The 16060-nt window shown below is 38.9% G+C and overlaps 1 protein-coding gene across 1 annotated transcript in view; it reads right to left on the bottom strand.

The window, feature by feature from the left end:
* Positions 1–16060, bottom strand: part of CTTNBP2 (cortactin binding protein 2) — a 330426-nt gene that overhangs the window by 77981 nt on the left and 236385 nt on the right. Inside the window, 1 exon segment of the mRNA XM_033959698.1 lies at positions 2625–2780. Within this exon segment, the coding sequence (XP_033815589.1) occupies positions 2625–2780 (156 nt within the window).

Here is a 16060-nt window from a genome sequence, read left to right as displayed (position 1 = left end):
ACCCGTGAGCGCGGTATATCAAAGTTTTTGTGCAAATCATCGTGATTTCTGCGCGCTATATTCGTGTGCGCGTTTTATACGGGTGCGTGTTATTTGCGTGAAAATACGGTAATCCTTGTAAAACACACTCCAAAAATACAGGCACTGTGCAGGAAACCAACAAATCAGTGACAAAAATACTCACTGCACACACAATCTTTTTATGTTTATATCATGTTGTAGCTTGAACATAGGTATAACAGTGCAATTGCAGTAGTGGAAGGAAAATCTCAGGCCCCCGTATGCTGCTACCTATTTCGACTTAGCTTGCAAACTATGATAGGGCAATGCAGTTGTTTGGAACATGTAGACAAATATGATTTAATAAGACAGAGTCAGGTTAGGTTCAATTTGCTTGACTTCTTTGGAGGTGTGAATAAACATGTGGATAAAGGCGAGCCGGTTGATGCAGTGTATCTAGATTTCCATAAAGCTTTTGACAGGCTCCTGAGAAAATTAAAGAGGCATGGGATAGGAAGCAATGTTGAATTAGGATTAAGAATTGGTTATCAAACAGAATACAAAGGGTAGGGTTAAATGGCCATTTTTCTCAATGGAGGAGGGTAAATAGTGGTGTGCCAAAGGGATCTGTACTGGGACCGGTGCTATTTAACTTATTTATAAATGATATGGAAATTTGGATGATGAGTGAGATGATTAAATTTGCTGGCAATATTCAGTGTTAGCATACATATAAGCAGGTGAATTTAGGACAGCTCAAAAGCACTGACATACTACAAAGCTGCTGTTAGACGTCACTGCAACCATTTTGGAAAGGCAGCAACCAGGGGAAGGAGTGAGTGGGCTTTACACCTTCCCCTATTACCCCTGGATCATCAAGAGCTGCAAGCAGGCCAAGGGGCTCTATACTCCATGTAGGAAAGGGTAGGGGGATTGCGTGGTCAAAGGGAGGAGGGAAGGCAGATTGGGGTTGCATGACTGGGGGGAAGTAGACCGGCAGGGAAAGATCAGGCCAGGGGGAGAAGAAATTGGGGGGACCTCTTGATTTTTTTTTCTGCAGACCTTGCTTGATATTCAACTGGGGCCTTCATAACTATCTTATGTGGGTCCCAACCAGCCAGCACTGGAACATTTAGCCTCAGATATTCAATGCCAGTGCCTGCATATGGCCTATCATTGAATATTTGGAGCTAATTTAGTCGGCCACAGTCAGCGTTTAAAAAATGAATTGTTGTGCTGGCTTCATATTGAAAGTGGTCTTCTAGTGACACAGGCTGCGAAAATTGACCCAACCGTCTCCAAACTGCTGACCAAAACAACAGACATCAAACTTTTCCGAAAGAAATCAAAACTCTTCTATTCAAAAAACACCTTCCATCATTTTAACCTACACGCACACGCATACCCCTTCCATAAACACCACCCCTATAGTATCCCCTAGCCAAATTCTTCAAACCTTCCCCAAAATCATTCTCAGAAACCTAAAAATACAACCTCCACCCGGGATCAGAATATTGCTTCCCTTAACACTATGTAAGCAACCTCCATCTGTAACCGGAATATTCCATCCCTCAACGTTATGTAACAATCTTCCTAATTTGTATGTATTGCTATTGTTATGTAAACTTGTTATGTATATGTTATATACCTGATATGTAAACTCCCTGGAAATGTCCAGTTTTTACCCAATTTTGTAATCCGCTTAGAACCGCAAGGCACAGGCGGAATAGAAATCTCTAATGTAATGTAATGTAATGTAATGTAAATGTTTAAATACTAACAGACAATAAAACTGAATGAAAACTAGAACATCAATCTTAAACCAACTATTCTTTCAGAATTACCTTCCACCCCCCTTTTTTCATCTTCCATTTTCAAAAACCTTTCCACATGATTTACGTCGATGGGCCTGCAGAACATTTCCAGCCTGAGGAGTATTGCATCTATGGCAGCCCTTTAGCATCATAGAGACCATCATGATGGCCACTTTTCCTCCTTAGGCCTCAGTAAACCACCTCCATAGCTTGCCAAGGTCCAACTGGCACAGATGAATAGAAGGCAAAGAGATGCCAAGTTACCCAGTTCCAGGCTGGAGGTTTTTGGACAGTTCTGGACTTGTGACCACCCCATCCTGATGCATTATGGGATTTGCAGAACTGATTTCAATGGGCAGAATCAGACAGTACAAATCCCACAATGCTTTGGGACATGAGTTCAAAACTAGAAATGGTCATAAAGTCTCCAGCCTGGAACTGGGTAGCTTGGCATCTCTGTGGACAGAGCTGTCAAGTTATTCAGTTCCAGAAGGAAGACATTTTGGCCAGTGCTGTTTTTAAATTTACATCCCAAAGTGGGGTAGAATTTAAAGACCCTGATTCTGCCCATTGAAATCAGCACTACAAGCCCAATAATACACCGCTGGTCTTTGACCTAGGGGCCGCCGCCTGAGCGGACTGCTGGGCACGATGGACTGCTGGGCACTGGTCTGACCCAGCAGCGGCAATTCTTATGTTCTTATGGGATGTTAGAAATCCAGAAGTGGCCCTGAATCTCCCTTCTGGATCTAAATCCAAATAGTAATCACCGCAGTGCTGTGTGAAAGACAGAAAACGCCATTGCTTTACCTCTCTGGAAAGTACAGGGGTGTGCAGATCCACGGTTGTCAAGAGGTGCCAGAAAGTCCTCTAATAATTCAGCTAAAGAAGCCTTTTCCAAATTCTCTAGAATCACAATTGTTTTCTTGGTGACAGGGGGTTGTTTCATCACTGGGATCAGACATTCTATTGAACAAAGCAAGGTCATTAAAATCTAATTGTGAAACCTGGCAGAACACTGCAGTTAGACTAATACACCAATGCGAATTAACATAATTTTCAGTTGCTGTTGTTATTCAGGCTTCTGAGGTATAAAAAAAAATAGAACTCCATGAACAAGTTAATTTATTCCAAAGCAATTAGTTATTAGTCTGCAGCAAAGGGAATGACTGAAGTTAGGATTATCAATAAACAAAGGAAACCCCAAAAGAAGCGGGAACATTCTTCTCTGGACACACCTTTTGTTGGGGGTTGCTGTGTTTACCTTTCTACAATGTCTATGCACTAGTTGACTGTGTCTAGTTTGCCTTGGTTTTCTATCACTGTTTTTTTGTGCCATTTTACCATTGTTGGCTGTGTTGTACCGCACTTTGCTGATTGTGTGGAGATGTCTGTCTCCTGTTGTACCAATAAAGATATTTTTTTTAAAAAAAGGATTATCAATTTATATTTTTTTTAAAAAAGATCTTAAAAGGCATTGGGTGACATATTATGAAGGAAATAATCACACAAGGACAAAATTAATTAGTATTTTATGCTTTTGTTTTGCTGAAGGATATCAGTGCTTTGGCTTTCTGTTATTCAATCAACCTTCAATAAAGTGACTTGCTAAATAAAATCCTGAAAAATGCCATGGGGGCGCACATTTAGAAAAGCTGGCTTGTAATTTGTGGGTGAGTGGACAGGAAAGAAGAGAGGAGGCAATGTTTTCTACCACCTTTTTAATTTTGAAACTAGACAGTCAACAATTTATGGTCCAATATACTAATAAACCTCCAATCTTCAACTCGATAGTGATCTTTACTATCAGTTTTAGTGCATTCTTATAATTTCTTTTAACATTCAGGAACCTCAGCGCCACCACTCAGAGCTCAAACTCGTTCATTGCTCTAAGCTTTACGTGTTAGCTCCTCATCGGATCCTTTTTATAGCTAACATGAGTCTGGAGCAGGAGGTTGCCTTAGTAATGGTTATCTTCATTATTTATTTATATTAACACTTTAAATCTTGAATGGTGGGGCGGCCCGGTGACGCTTACACGGCGTGATGACGCAGGTTATGCTAATTGGGGCCCCGCTCTATTTAAACTCTTAGTAAGAACGCCGCCGCCATATCTGTGGATAGAGTGGTCACAAATCTTGGCGGTAAATTAGCAAGGTAAGCCTTAAAATACAGGGCACTGCAGTAAAGTTTTATCTAGCTGTGTCGATAATAAGAAAATGATGTTGGCTTTTGTTATATTTCAGGGGTTAAGCCTTGATAAAGCTGTAAAGCGAAACATGTCGGCAAGATGTTTCCCCTAGCCAGAGACCACAAAATATAAAGCTAAGTACTGCTTAATGCTTTAAGCTTTACTGTTTAACTGCTTAAACGCTAAGAAATAATAAATATTACAAAAGCAAATAAGTTTATAGCTATAAAAAGTTTATAGCTATAAAAAGCTATAGCTATAAAAAAGGAGCTAACACGTAAAGCTTAGAGCAATGAACGAGTTTGAGCTCTGAGTGGTGGCGCTGAGGTTCCTGAATGTTAAAAGAAATTATAAGGATGCACTAAAACTGATAGTAAAGATCACTATCGAGTTGAAGATTGGAGGTTTATTAGATAGAGCACCCTTAAACTAGATTGAATATTGTGCATGGTGCCAATATACTGATAAGCATTTTTCCTATAGACAGAAAATGAGTGAAAACCATTAGTTAATAAGCTCTTTCATTGCTTGGATGAAAACCCAAATCTAATAAAAGTATTGGAGTTAATATTCAAAGGAGTTTAACTGGACTGGGCAGAAGAGGCTGAGCTGGTCAGCAGATGATAATCAGTGACACTTAACTGGGTGGAGCCGCTGAATATCTCCACTAAATGGCTGCTCCTTAACTGGCTAGGTTTAGGAGAGGAGCTTGATTAGACAGCCAGCAATTAACTGGTTAGTAGCAACATTCAGTCCATTAACTAAGGCCCTGATACTCAACAGCTTCCCTTGCAAGTAAGACTAGTTGTAACCAGTCTTATTTGCAAGTTAGCTCAGCCTCCAATGCACAAAAAGATTCTTGGGAGTCTGTTACCAAGGGCTCCTTTTACTAAGTTGTGGTAGCGTTTATAGCATGCGCTAACCCCCATGCTACGCGGAAAAACTAACTCCATCTCAATGGAAGCATTAGCGTCTAGCGTACGTGCTAAGATCACTACCGCAGCTTAGTAAAAGGAGCCTTAAATGCGGTATCAGCCACAGAGAATCCTGTGCAAATGTATTCTGAGGAGCTCATTAGTATTAAAATGAGCACTCCATGTAATGAACAGCAAGGAATGCTCACCTCTTATCGTGCAAACTTTCCTGTGAAGTCTGGAGCAGTTGGTGACTTCCCTAGTGGGAGCAGTTTGCTTGAATTTTTTTTTGTCTTATGTGCATGGGGAGAGTGTGGTGCAGTGGTTAAAGCTACAGCCTCAGCACCCTGAGGCTGTGGGTTTAAACCCATGCTGCTCCTTGTGATCCTGGTCAAGTCACTTAATCCCCCCATTGCCCCAGGTACATTAGATATATTGTGAGCCCACCAGGATAAATAGGGGAAAAATGCTTGAGTACCTGAATAAATTCATGTAAACTGTTCTGAGCTCCCCTGGGTGAATGGTATAGAAAATTGAATAAATAAATAAATGCCTAACAGCTGTGTCTAAAATCCACAAGTAACTTAAAAAAAAAAAGACTTCCGAGCAGCAAAAGAAGCTGCAGCTGGGTTTATTCTTATGTCCTTGATGCTGCTTACTGGAACTCCATGATCACAGCCACATAACATAACATAACATAACATTATACTTATAGACCGCGTTACCAAAATGTTCTACGGGGTTTACAAAAGATTATAAACATTAAACATAATCGTATATTTGAATGTCAGCTAGTCAGGTATTTGGAGAAAAGATAGGTTTTTAGCTGTATGAGCAACAATGATCAAAATTCTTTTTCATGAGAAGCTGCCTGAGATGCTAAAGAGTGATTTAGGAATTTATTGCTTTTACAACCTTTTACAGAAGGGGAATTGCACTGTACTGGGCTTGAGCACAAGAGCTCCGCCTACTGCTCAGTTGTGCACTGTATCAGGCACAGCTCCTTCCCCTTTCACAGCAGTACTCAGCACAAACAGAATGCATATAATTTGCATGCTATTTGTGCTGAGCATTATCTAGCAACTGAAAATCACTTCCAACCTGGTGTTTTCCACTGAGTTGCCGGCGCTCTTTGCATCCTGCCCTAAGTACATAAATGGGTCCTTTTACTAAGCTATGCAAAGAAATGGGCTTAGCAAATCCTTAATTGGCCTTTTTCATTTCCAGAATATATGGCCTTGCACTGTTAACATTAGTGTGCGGCCTTTTTAAAAAAATTATTTCAGGGGCGTGGCTTGACGGCGCTAGAAGATGAATGGGTAATTAGCTAGCTCCGCTCCTCCAGGCATAACTTTGATTTCTTTTTGGTTCAAAAATTCAAAGTCTATTGCTAGATTGGTCATTTCTGCCCTATTATGGCTTCAACTAAGCAAATTAATTTGGAAACAGCGTTTTCTGGGAACAAATCAAAGAGAAGTAAGCAAGAACAGCTGACACCGTTTAAAGTTCCCTTGCCCATTGAGCCGTCAGACAAGGCTGAGTTTATGGAGGAATTCTGTTGTATTAAACTGCTACTGCAGGGAAATTCAGAGAATCTGGAGACAGTGATAGAAGAGGTGGCTAATTTAGCCAAACAGATCGAGGTAACAAATACTCATTTAGAAAGTCTAGAGGGGAGAATGGAAAAGGCAGAATCGGCTATGATCCACAAGGAAATGCAAGAATTATCAAATCAGCTTGAAAATCTGGAAAACAGATCTAGGAGAAGAAACATTAGGCTTCTGGGATTACCAGAAAATTCAGAGGGGAAAGATGTAATTGCATTTTTAGAGCATTTTATTCCCAAATTGGTCCCTCTCTCCTTTAAGTTTCCATTTGAAATAGAAAGGGCCCACAGAATTCCAAGTAAACGGTTCAACGGTTCTTCTACTCCTAGACCGTTGATCTTCTGTGTTTTGCGTTTTCAACAGGCCATGGAGATATTACAATTTGCAAAGCAAAATAGAAATTTAACATATAAAGAGTCAAAAATCCTATTAGTTCCTGATTTTGCAAAAAAAAAAAAAAAAACAAAAAAACCCCCAAAACACAGCGAATTTGAGGAAGGAATTTTTAAATCTAAGACCTCAACTAAGACTTCTTGGAGTACAATATGGGCTTTTCTACCCCGCAGTCATGCGGATCACGTATAAAAATAAAACATCTCAATATGATGATCCTAAAAAATTAAAGGAATTCATCTCTCAACAACAATCGGAGCCAATGAAATAAATAGTGATTGGTAATTTTGCTGATGTGGTTTGCATTTGTGTAAACTGTACAAAATGTTCCAGTAATACAATACTACAATTACTAATGTCGGGGGGAAAAAAAGGTTTTGGAAAAAAGAGGATTACATTGAATCAATATGGTAAACTGTGACAGGTTGAAGTGTTCCAGTGTCGGAGCTTGAGATGACAGTTGGTCAGCTGGTTCCATGTTTACTTATTAAACCTGGCGTTATTGGTTGAAAATGGATAGTTTCGCCCTTTTGGACCATTTTCTGTGGGGGAAGAGAAGTTTGCTTGCCTGCTTCGTTGTTCATGGCGGCGGTTCCTGAAAAAGAAGATTGGTTGAACTTATACAATGGAGTTTTCTCTGCTTTTACTCATATTTGCTCATTCAGGTAACAGGTTGGATTCACCAGAATTGCTTGTAGCTTGGATGGTTTCGCTCCTTTGCACCAATTCCTATGTGGGAAAATGGAAACTGATTGCCTGCTTTTCAAGGGCAACTGTTGGACTTTCGGAGGGAAACCTTGCTATGTTTTAATTTGAATGTTCAGGTTATTGCCTGGAATTTAGATATGAGCAGCGCATGAGAACAGAATGGATGTGATTTTGACTTCGGGTGAAGGATCGGATGGAAGAGGATCTTGGGATTATTGTCCATTATCGGCAATTTGACCAATCTTTGAACGGGAAGCTTTATGAGACAGCAGCAATGGAATGTCATGGAGTGAATTTGTGGCTGTTTTGGTTTATTTTTGAATTAAAATGTATTAAAGTGTCTCATCCCTAGGCATAGGGTAGGATGGGAGTGGAAGGGATTTGCCTTTGGTGGGAGGGGAAAGGAGGAAAGAAGGGGGAAAAAAAGGGAAAAGGAAAGGAAAAAAGTAAAAGAAATAAAGGGATTATATCATCATTTGGCATGATGCTGGAAGTTAGATAGGGAGAGTTTTTGGATTTGTGGTACTGGATGACAGTCAGCGGGACACTTCTTTACTTGGTGACTGCCTCTTTTGTGCGGCGGCAGCCCCGAGGCCCTTTAATTCTCTATGGGGTTCGGGGCCATTGGCGTAGGGCGGCCGCTGACACGACTTTGTATAGGGAGCCCTAAGTTTGTTGTTATTGGTTGAAAATGAGATGTTCCGCCCTCTAAATTACTTCCGGTAGAGGAATGAGAAATTTGTTTCTATGCGTCAATTACAGTTTGAAGGAGTAGTCTTGGCAATGGATCCTAATGAAGAATATTTGAACTTATGTAAGTTGACTTTATCTTCCTCTGATTTTATTTTAACACTCGGTAAACAGGTTGGAATGTATATAAGCACTCTTTCTGCTTGAATGCTTATGATTTGTCTTTAGTAACTCTATGTGAAGTTTGCAGAAGGATTTAAAGGATCAAAGTCAAGCATTAGGGCAAAACTAGTTTTGTCGTTGTGGTTTGATTTCTTTTTTTTTTTTTGGAAGTGGTAGTGAGATGGAGAATTATTGTTTTAAGACTTAAACATATACTGTGAAGTTATATAACATTTTTAGTTCTTTTATTTGAATTTCTTGGATTTTTTAATGAAATACTAGATTTATAATATTCTTGTCCTGCAATTACTAGTTGATTTGGATTTATGGTAATTAATGCAATAGGTCATGATTTGTTTTTAACATTTGAAATCTTCCTGTAAGGAATACATTTGATTAACATGAGGGAACAATTGAACCTAAGGTTTGATGTACTCACCTATTGATAATTTATTTTTCCATTTTCCATATTTATGATCAATTTAATTTATTTATAGAATATATGGTCCTTTTAAATCAATTTATGATTACATGCTGTTGATGATTTAATTAATCACTTAGTTTATTTTTAACATGTTTTGCTTGATTATATATATATACAATTAAATTAATATTATGCTTAGGGATACTAAAGGAGTGCATTTGCCTGGAGGGAGCTGTTGATTGCTTGTCTATTTAAGAACTCTCAAGCAATCGTATTATTTATGGGGGAGGGTGATGGGAGAGGGGGTGTTATATTGGGTGGTTATGGATGTGCATTGGATATAACAAAATGTTAAATTAAATAATCTGGGTTTACTTATTTTGGTTTTATTAATTAAAAGTTCACAATGAATTTGAAACTATTCTCGTTAAACATCAATGGGCTCAACCATCCTATTAAAAGGAAAAAAACACTCAATTTTCCTAAAAAACGAAACGCGGATATATATTATATTCAGGAAACCCATTTGTCCACCATAGAATCAATAAAGCTAGAAGGAGGTTAGGTAAAACCCTGTTTTTATGCTCCTGCTGTGGGAAAGAAGGTGGGGGTAGCTATACTAGTAAACAAAAAATGTAATGCAATATTTAATTTAATTTCAGCTGATCCTATGGGTAGATGGGTACATGTGAACATGAGCTTAGGTAATGACATTCTGGCGCTTTTTAACATTTATGGTCCTAATTCGAATCAAATAGAATTTTTCAAACACTCCAACATCTTATTTTACCTCTGGCTATTTAGTGGTGGTAGGGGATTTTAATGCTGTTATGGATCCTCTGTTGGATAAAAAACCTAGTAGACTGGTTAAATCATTAGGATTGGATAATTTGATTCAATTTTTTGGGGTTGAAAGACATTTGGAGAATTTTACACTTTAATGCTTAGGAATTTTCTTTTTGTTCACATGTTCATAAAACATTTTCTAGGATTGATTATATTTTTGTTTCAGATAATCTGGTACAGCAGGTCAAGAAAGGTACCATAGATCCAATTATTTTATAAGATCATGGTGGAATATGGATAGAATTTGAATTGGTGGAACAAGATGGTAATAGACCTGTTTGGAGGTTCAATAATGCACTGCTTGGGGATACAAAATTTATTGAGGAATTTCAGGTAAAAATGGAGGAATATTTTCAACTTAATTCCTCAGAAGAGATCTCGTTGGAAACTTTATGGGATGCTTTTAAAGCTACCATGAGAGGGCATATAATTTCATATTCGGCTTATGTCAATACTCAATCTAAAAGGGAATTTTCTGAATTGGAGGAAAAGATTAAAGAATTAGAAGCAATTAACCATAAAATGGGAACAAGATACATTTCAGGCCCTTTTAAAAGCTAAATATAAATATAATGAGATCTCTTCTAAATGGGCTACAAAGGAACTGTTTTCTCAACAGGCTTTGTATTATGGAAACTCGAATAAAGCGGGAAGATTACTAGCTAATTATTTAAAAGCAAAAAAAAGTAAAGTAAAGATTGTGGCTATTACAGATGAAAATGGGGTTACTCATTCTCAAACTGATAATATATTAAAACAGTTTTTGAAATATTATAAATCTTTGTATTCTTCTGAGCTTTATTCAAATAAAGAATTTAATGGTTTAGAGTTTTTGAATTTAATTGAGGGTCCTAAAATTTCTGAGCATAAAAAAGGATCTCTTGAGGCAACTATTACACTGAAGGAGATTCAGACAGCATTGAAGTCCCTTAGAGTTGGATCCAAAGTACATTACTGCCTTATTTATTAAATTTGTATCAGGTTCAACTGAATAAAGGCTGCATCTCAGGTACTATGGCAGAAGCTTTGACTATAGTTTTGCCGAAACCAAATAAAGATCCTTTGTTGGTTTCAAATTACAGGCCAATTTCTCTGATTAATGTCGATGGAAAACTTTTGGCTAAATTATTGGGTTTACGCTTGGCTAAGGCTCTCCCTTATATTATAGGTATGCACCAAACTGGGTTCGTTGCTCATAGACATTCTTCACATAACACCAGGTTGGCTCTTCACATGTTGGCTTTAACAAAGTCCATGGAAAATCCGACCTTCTCTGCATCTTTGGATGCAACGAAGGCATTTGATCATGTAGAATGGACCTTTATGTACCAAGCAATGGATTGGTTTGGGGTGAGTTCTGGATTTATTTAAATGATTAAAGCCTTGTATGGCTCCCCTTCTGCTAGATTATACATAAATAATACTTTCTCAGATGGTTTTAGGTTAGAGAGGGGAGTTAGACAAGGATGTCTCTTATCTCCTCTGTTTGATATTGTACTGGAACCCTTGCTACTGGCTATTCAACAAGCAGAGGAGATTCAAGTATTCCTTACGCTGGTCGGGAATATAAAGTTTCTGCTTATGCAGATGATATTCTGCTTCATTTGAGGAATCCTGAATCTACTATTCCACATTTACTGGACTTGATTGAAAGGCTTGGAAAATTTTCAGGATACAAAATAAATTGGAGTAAATCAGAAATTCTTCCGCTTAATGTACATTGTCAAAAAGGATTGTTTGATTTGTTCCCTTTTCTTTGGAAAGAAGAGGGTATAAAATATCTAGGTATATAGATTTATAAGACATTGGAAGAGACAATGACAGTAAATGAAAAATCTTTATTGCTAAAGGTTACAGAAATGTGTGAGCAATGGAACCTGCTACATTTGTCTTGGTGGGAGAGAGTCCAAACAGTTAAAATGATGATTTTGCCTGTGGTTTGTTATCAAATGGGTATGTTACCAATTTATTTTCAGGGGTCTTTTTATAAGAAATTGAATAGTATTCTTATCAAATTTATTTGGATGGACATGTTTATTATTTGAAAACCTTATTTGTCCATTTATGTTCTTGAACACTGGCAACTACCATGTTTGTTCTATATGTTATGTTCCACTTGTTTAAAAATTTCAATAAAAAATATTTGAAATAAAAAAAAATTTATTTGGATGGGAAAAACTGCTAGAATTGCTTTAGTATATCTACAAAAACCGGTTGTGGGGGAGAGGAGGGGGGTGAATTTTCCAAATTTCTTTACGTATCATCAGGTCTATATTTTGCATCAGGGTATGTACTGGATCCTGCCTGACCTCATGGAACATTATCCAGATTGGTTAATTTTGGAATGGAAAATTATGTCCCCAATGCATCTGTCTCATATATTGGACATTAAGCTACCTAGTTATGCTAAGGATAATAATATTATTTTGGATACTTGGAAGACCCTGAGATGTATCAATAAATTAACTGAAATTCCTATATAACAGTCTTTGAGTCAATCCCTATGGCTAAACTCCAAGATACAAATAGGCGAATCTAAAATTGCCTGGAAAGAGTGGATGCAGGCAGACATAAGAACATTAGAGTATGTTATTTTAAATGGAAAATTGCTTGATTTTTCACGGTTGCAACAATCTTTTGGTATTTCAAAATTTCAATTTTATAAATGGTTGCAACTGAAGCAGGCTATTCAGAAAGGGTTGGCGTAATTTGAAAAATTGCTATAGCTTGCAGTTCCTCCGTTTTCAGACAGATATGCTAGGGCATCAAGCAACCAGGTGGTATAAATTAATATCTGAACTTGTATATAAGAAACCTAAAAACGCTCTTAGAAACATTTGGAGCATTGAGATTAAGCAGTATATTTCTGCATCTCGATGGCCACGTATTTGGTCTTGGAAAATGAGGTGTACAGCGTCAGCATCTATGAAACAAACTTGGTTGTTTTTTTTTTGTTACATTGCTCTTTTTGGACCCCGGTTAGATTAAATAAGCTAGATAATTCTAGGTCTAATAGATGATGGCACTGTCATCTAGACATAGGAACATTGGATCACTTACTGTTTTATTGCCCTAAGATATTGATTTTTTGGAAGTCAATTTGGGGACATATTAATAATACTTTAGATTTGACTTATGAAGTAGTGATCTGTGGTACGGTGTTGCATGTAAAAGATCCCTTAGACAAATATAAAAGACGACTATTCTTAATTATGACGAGTACAGCTGTACAACTGATTACGCAGAAATGGAAAAATTGGGACCATCTTAACTTTGCATTCTGGTGGGCAAATTTATGTTTAATTTATAAATATGAAAAAAATGAATGCTGATTTGTCAGGGAACACAAAAAAGTTCAAATTAATATGGGGTCCATTGATGTCTTTTGTAGAATTATTAGTTTTGATTTTTACTGATATATTAATTGCACATCCAGTGGGGGGAGGAGGGGGTGGAATATAGGTTTTAAATGAATTTCTTATTTTTCCTAAGGGTATTGGGAGGGGGGGAGGGTATTTTTATAAGGTTTTGATAAACAGTTTCTGTATGTTTATAAATGCTTAATTTATAGGTATGTAATGTGTACAGCAGTCCTTTGTACTGTTATGCTATCACTCCTGTTCTCAAACAGTACTTCATAACATATTAATTTATAATATTTACTTATTCATTGGTCTTCAGAAGTGCCAGTATTAGCCAATTGGTTTGAGAGGCCAAATACTATGTGGCACTAGCCTCCTCATCAGACCGTTATGTTTTATATAAAGTGCTTTAGGGCATTAGTGCTTCTATATTTCAGTGCTTGTGTAAATAAATAAATAATCTTTCAACTTATCTTTTTTTCTGCATTTTCTGAGTTTTCCCTTTGTCAATAGTTATCGATAACTATTGACAAAGGGAAAACTCAGAATATCAAAAATCAAAAAAAGTCAAATAACTTATTTGAAGAGTTCAAATAAGTTGACTGTAAGGGGTTCTGAAAAAGATCTAGGTTATTATGTCTATTGTGTACATTAGTATCAGACCCCCTAGTATGTGACAAGTTAGGATAAAAACTTGTATCACAAACTTGTCCTGAAATTATGGCAAATCCAATACAAATAGTAACCTGTTAACTGTATATTATGCCTGTAATCCGTTCTGAGCTCTTTGGGGAAAACGGGATAGACAATGAATTAAATAAATAAGTGAACTTTGTACATAAGTTCAAATCCTTGCTCCAAACCCATTTTTATGAACGCCTTTGCTCGCTGCATCAAAAGCTCAGGTATACGAGCTGTTTGCATGGCTTTTTAACCACATGCTTATTTTATATTCCTTTTTTTATTGTAACTTTTTTTTTACTGTGTTAAATCTATTTTTTAATTATTTTTTAAGCTGCTCCGAAGGTCCACACAGTGTATGGGATAACAAATGTTAAATAAATGTAAGATTTGAAACATATCAGACACGTATTCTGCAAAAGCCTTTAGCCTGCGGGGCCCGTGTTAGACATGCTGGGGCCCAGGCAGTGGTATATTAAGGATAAAGCAGTGCGTGCAGTCCACCCCAAGTGTAGGCAGTAAGAGGTGCACTGAAGAGTTGTGGGGCTGTATGGCGATGGCTCCATGGCGATGGCTGTAACATCGACTGGCAGAGCTGACAGTGAGGCCTGGGCCCAACCCGACCATGTGCCCAAGGCCCCGCCCCCAGGAGGGACCTAAGGCTCCCAGGCCTATTCTGATTGGCCCAGGCGCCTTAGGCCCCACCAGTAGGCGAGCTTTGGGACGGATGGGCCAATCTGGCCTCATTCCGTCGTTGGCTGCCTGCCGGACAGGCGGGTTTGGCTCCCGTCTGTCCGGCCAACTACAGAAAGGTACGGGGAAGGGGGTGGGGGTGTCGTGGGGGTCGGCCAGGGGGGTCGCGGGTCGGCTGGGGGGGCGGTCGGAGGTTCTTGGGGGGGCGGTTGTTGGGGGGAGGGGGGTTTGCGTCGAGGGCAGGAGGGCCTGGGAAGCTGTGGGGGTGCGAGCGGTCCTTCAGGGTGGGGGTGCGGGTGCGGGTGGGAGTGCGTGCGAGCGGTCCTTCGGTGTGGGGGTGCGAGTGGTCCTGCGGGGGGGGGGGTGAATCGGACGTCGGGGGGGCATCAGGCTTTCAGGGTGGGGACAGGACTTCAAGGGGGAGAGGAGAGTCGGGGCGGGCGAAAGGAGAGTCGGACGGCAACGGGAGAGTCGGGCAGCATGCGCGGTATACGGGTGTGCGCGGTATATAAAAATTTCTGTACATACATTTGTGTTTTTCGCGCGCTATACCCGTGTGCGTGTTTTACACGGGTGCGCGTTATCTACGTGAAAATACGGTACTTGTAGTGATACCGTACATAGTGATGCTGCCATCTAGTGTTTTAAAAGCAAACTGCAAATCTGTTTCTGATCTGTACGGTATGTGGAGGATGCTGTTTTCTAACAGATTTGAAAGCTGATTTCAAGTTCAAACTTTACAAGTGTACATTTACCATGTTACAGACACATTTCCAAAAACGTTAGCTTGCCATGTAAAAGGTAAATAAAAATTGGCATGCAAATCCTTTAAACCAGATTGTTAACTGTAAAATCAAAAATCTGGTTTAAAGGATTTGCATGTCAATTTTTATTTACCTTTTACATGGCAAGCTAACGTTTTTCTCTCCATACTGTTAAGATGGTAACCGCCCATCCCCCTGATTCTCTTGTGCCATTTTGATTCCCCCCCTCTGATGCCCTCTGTATCATTTTAAAAGATCACCCCCCCACCCACCCAGGATACCCTAGTGCCATTTTTTATTCTTTTACCCTTAGGCATGGCCACAAAAAGAAAAAGCTACTCTGTGGAGTACAAGAGGAGAATCGTGGAAGATTCTTGGGGCCAAAATCTTGCTGCTTTCTGCAAAGAAAAAATGTTGAATATACGATTGCTCCGCAAGTGGCGAGCAGAGTATGGTAAACTAGTTGAACAAGTGGAAAAGGGAAATTCTAACAAACGCAAGTGTGGATCAGGTCGGAAACCAATATTTTCTGAGCTGGAAGATCTGATCTGTGAATGGGTTGTTGACAGGAGAACAAAGGCTTTGGTTGTGAATAGGGCTCATATTCAAGAATTCGCCCTTGCAATGGCGCCACAGTTTAACATAGCCTCTGAAAATTTCAAAGCATCACAACACTGGCTGGATAATTTCCTTCAGAGAAATGAATTGTCTTTAAGAAGATCCACGACATTGTTTAGGCTGGAAGATGCTCAAGTGATTAAGCGAGCACTTGCATTCAAGTCCTTTATTGATGAGATTGACTTCTCTAAAT

This window comes from Geotrypetes seraphini, chromosome 9 (assembly GCF_902459505.1).
Source record: "Geotrypetes seraphini chromosome 9, aGeoSer1.1, whole genome shotgun sequence".
NCBI classification, from domain to species: Eukaryota; Metazoa; Chordata; class Amphibia; order Gymnophiona; family Dermophiidae; genus Geotrypetes; species Geotrypetes seraphini.
Note: the sequence above shows the minus strand (reverse complement) of the source record. Positions and strands in the feature narration are given on the sequence as shown.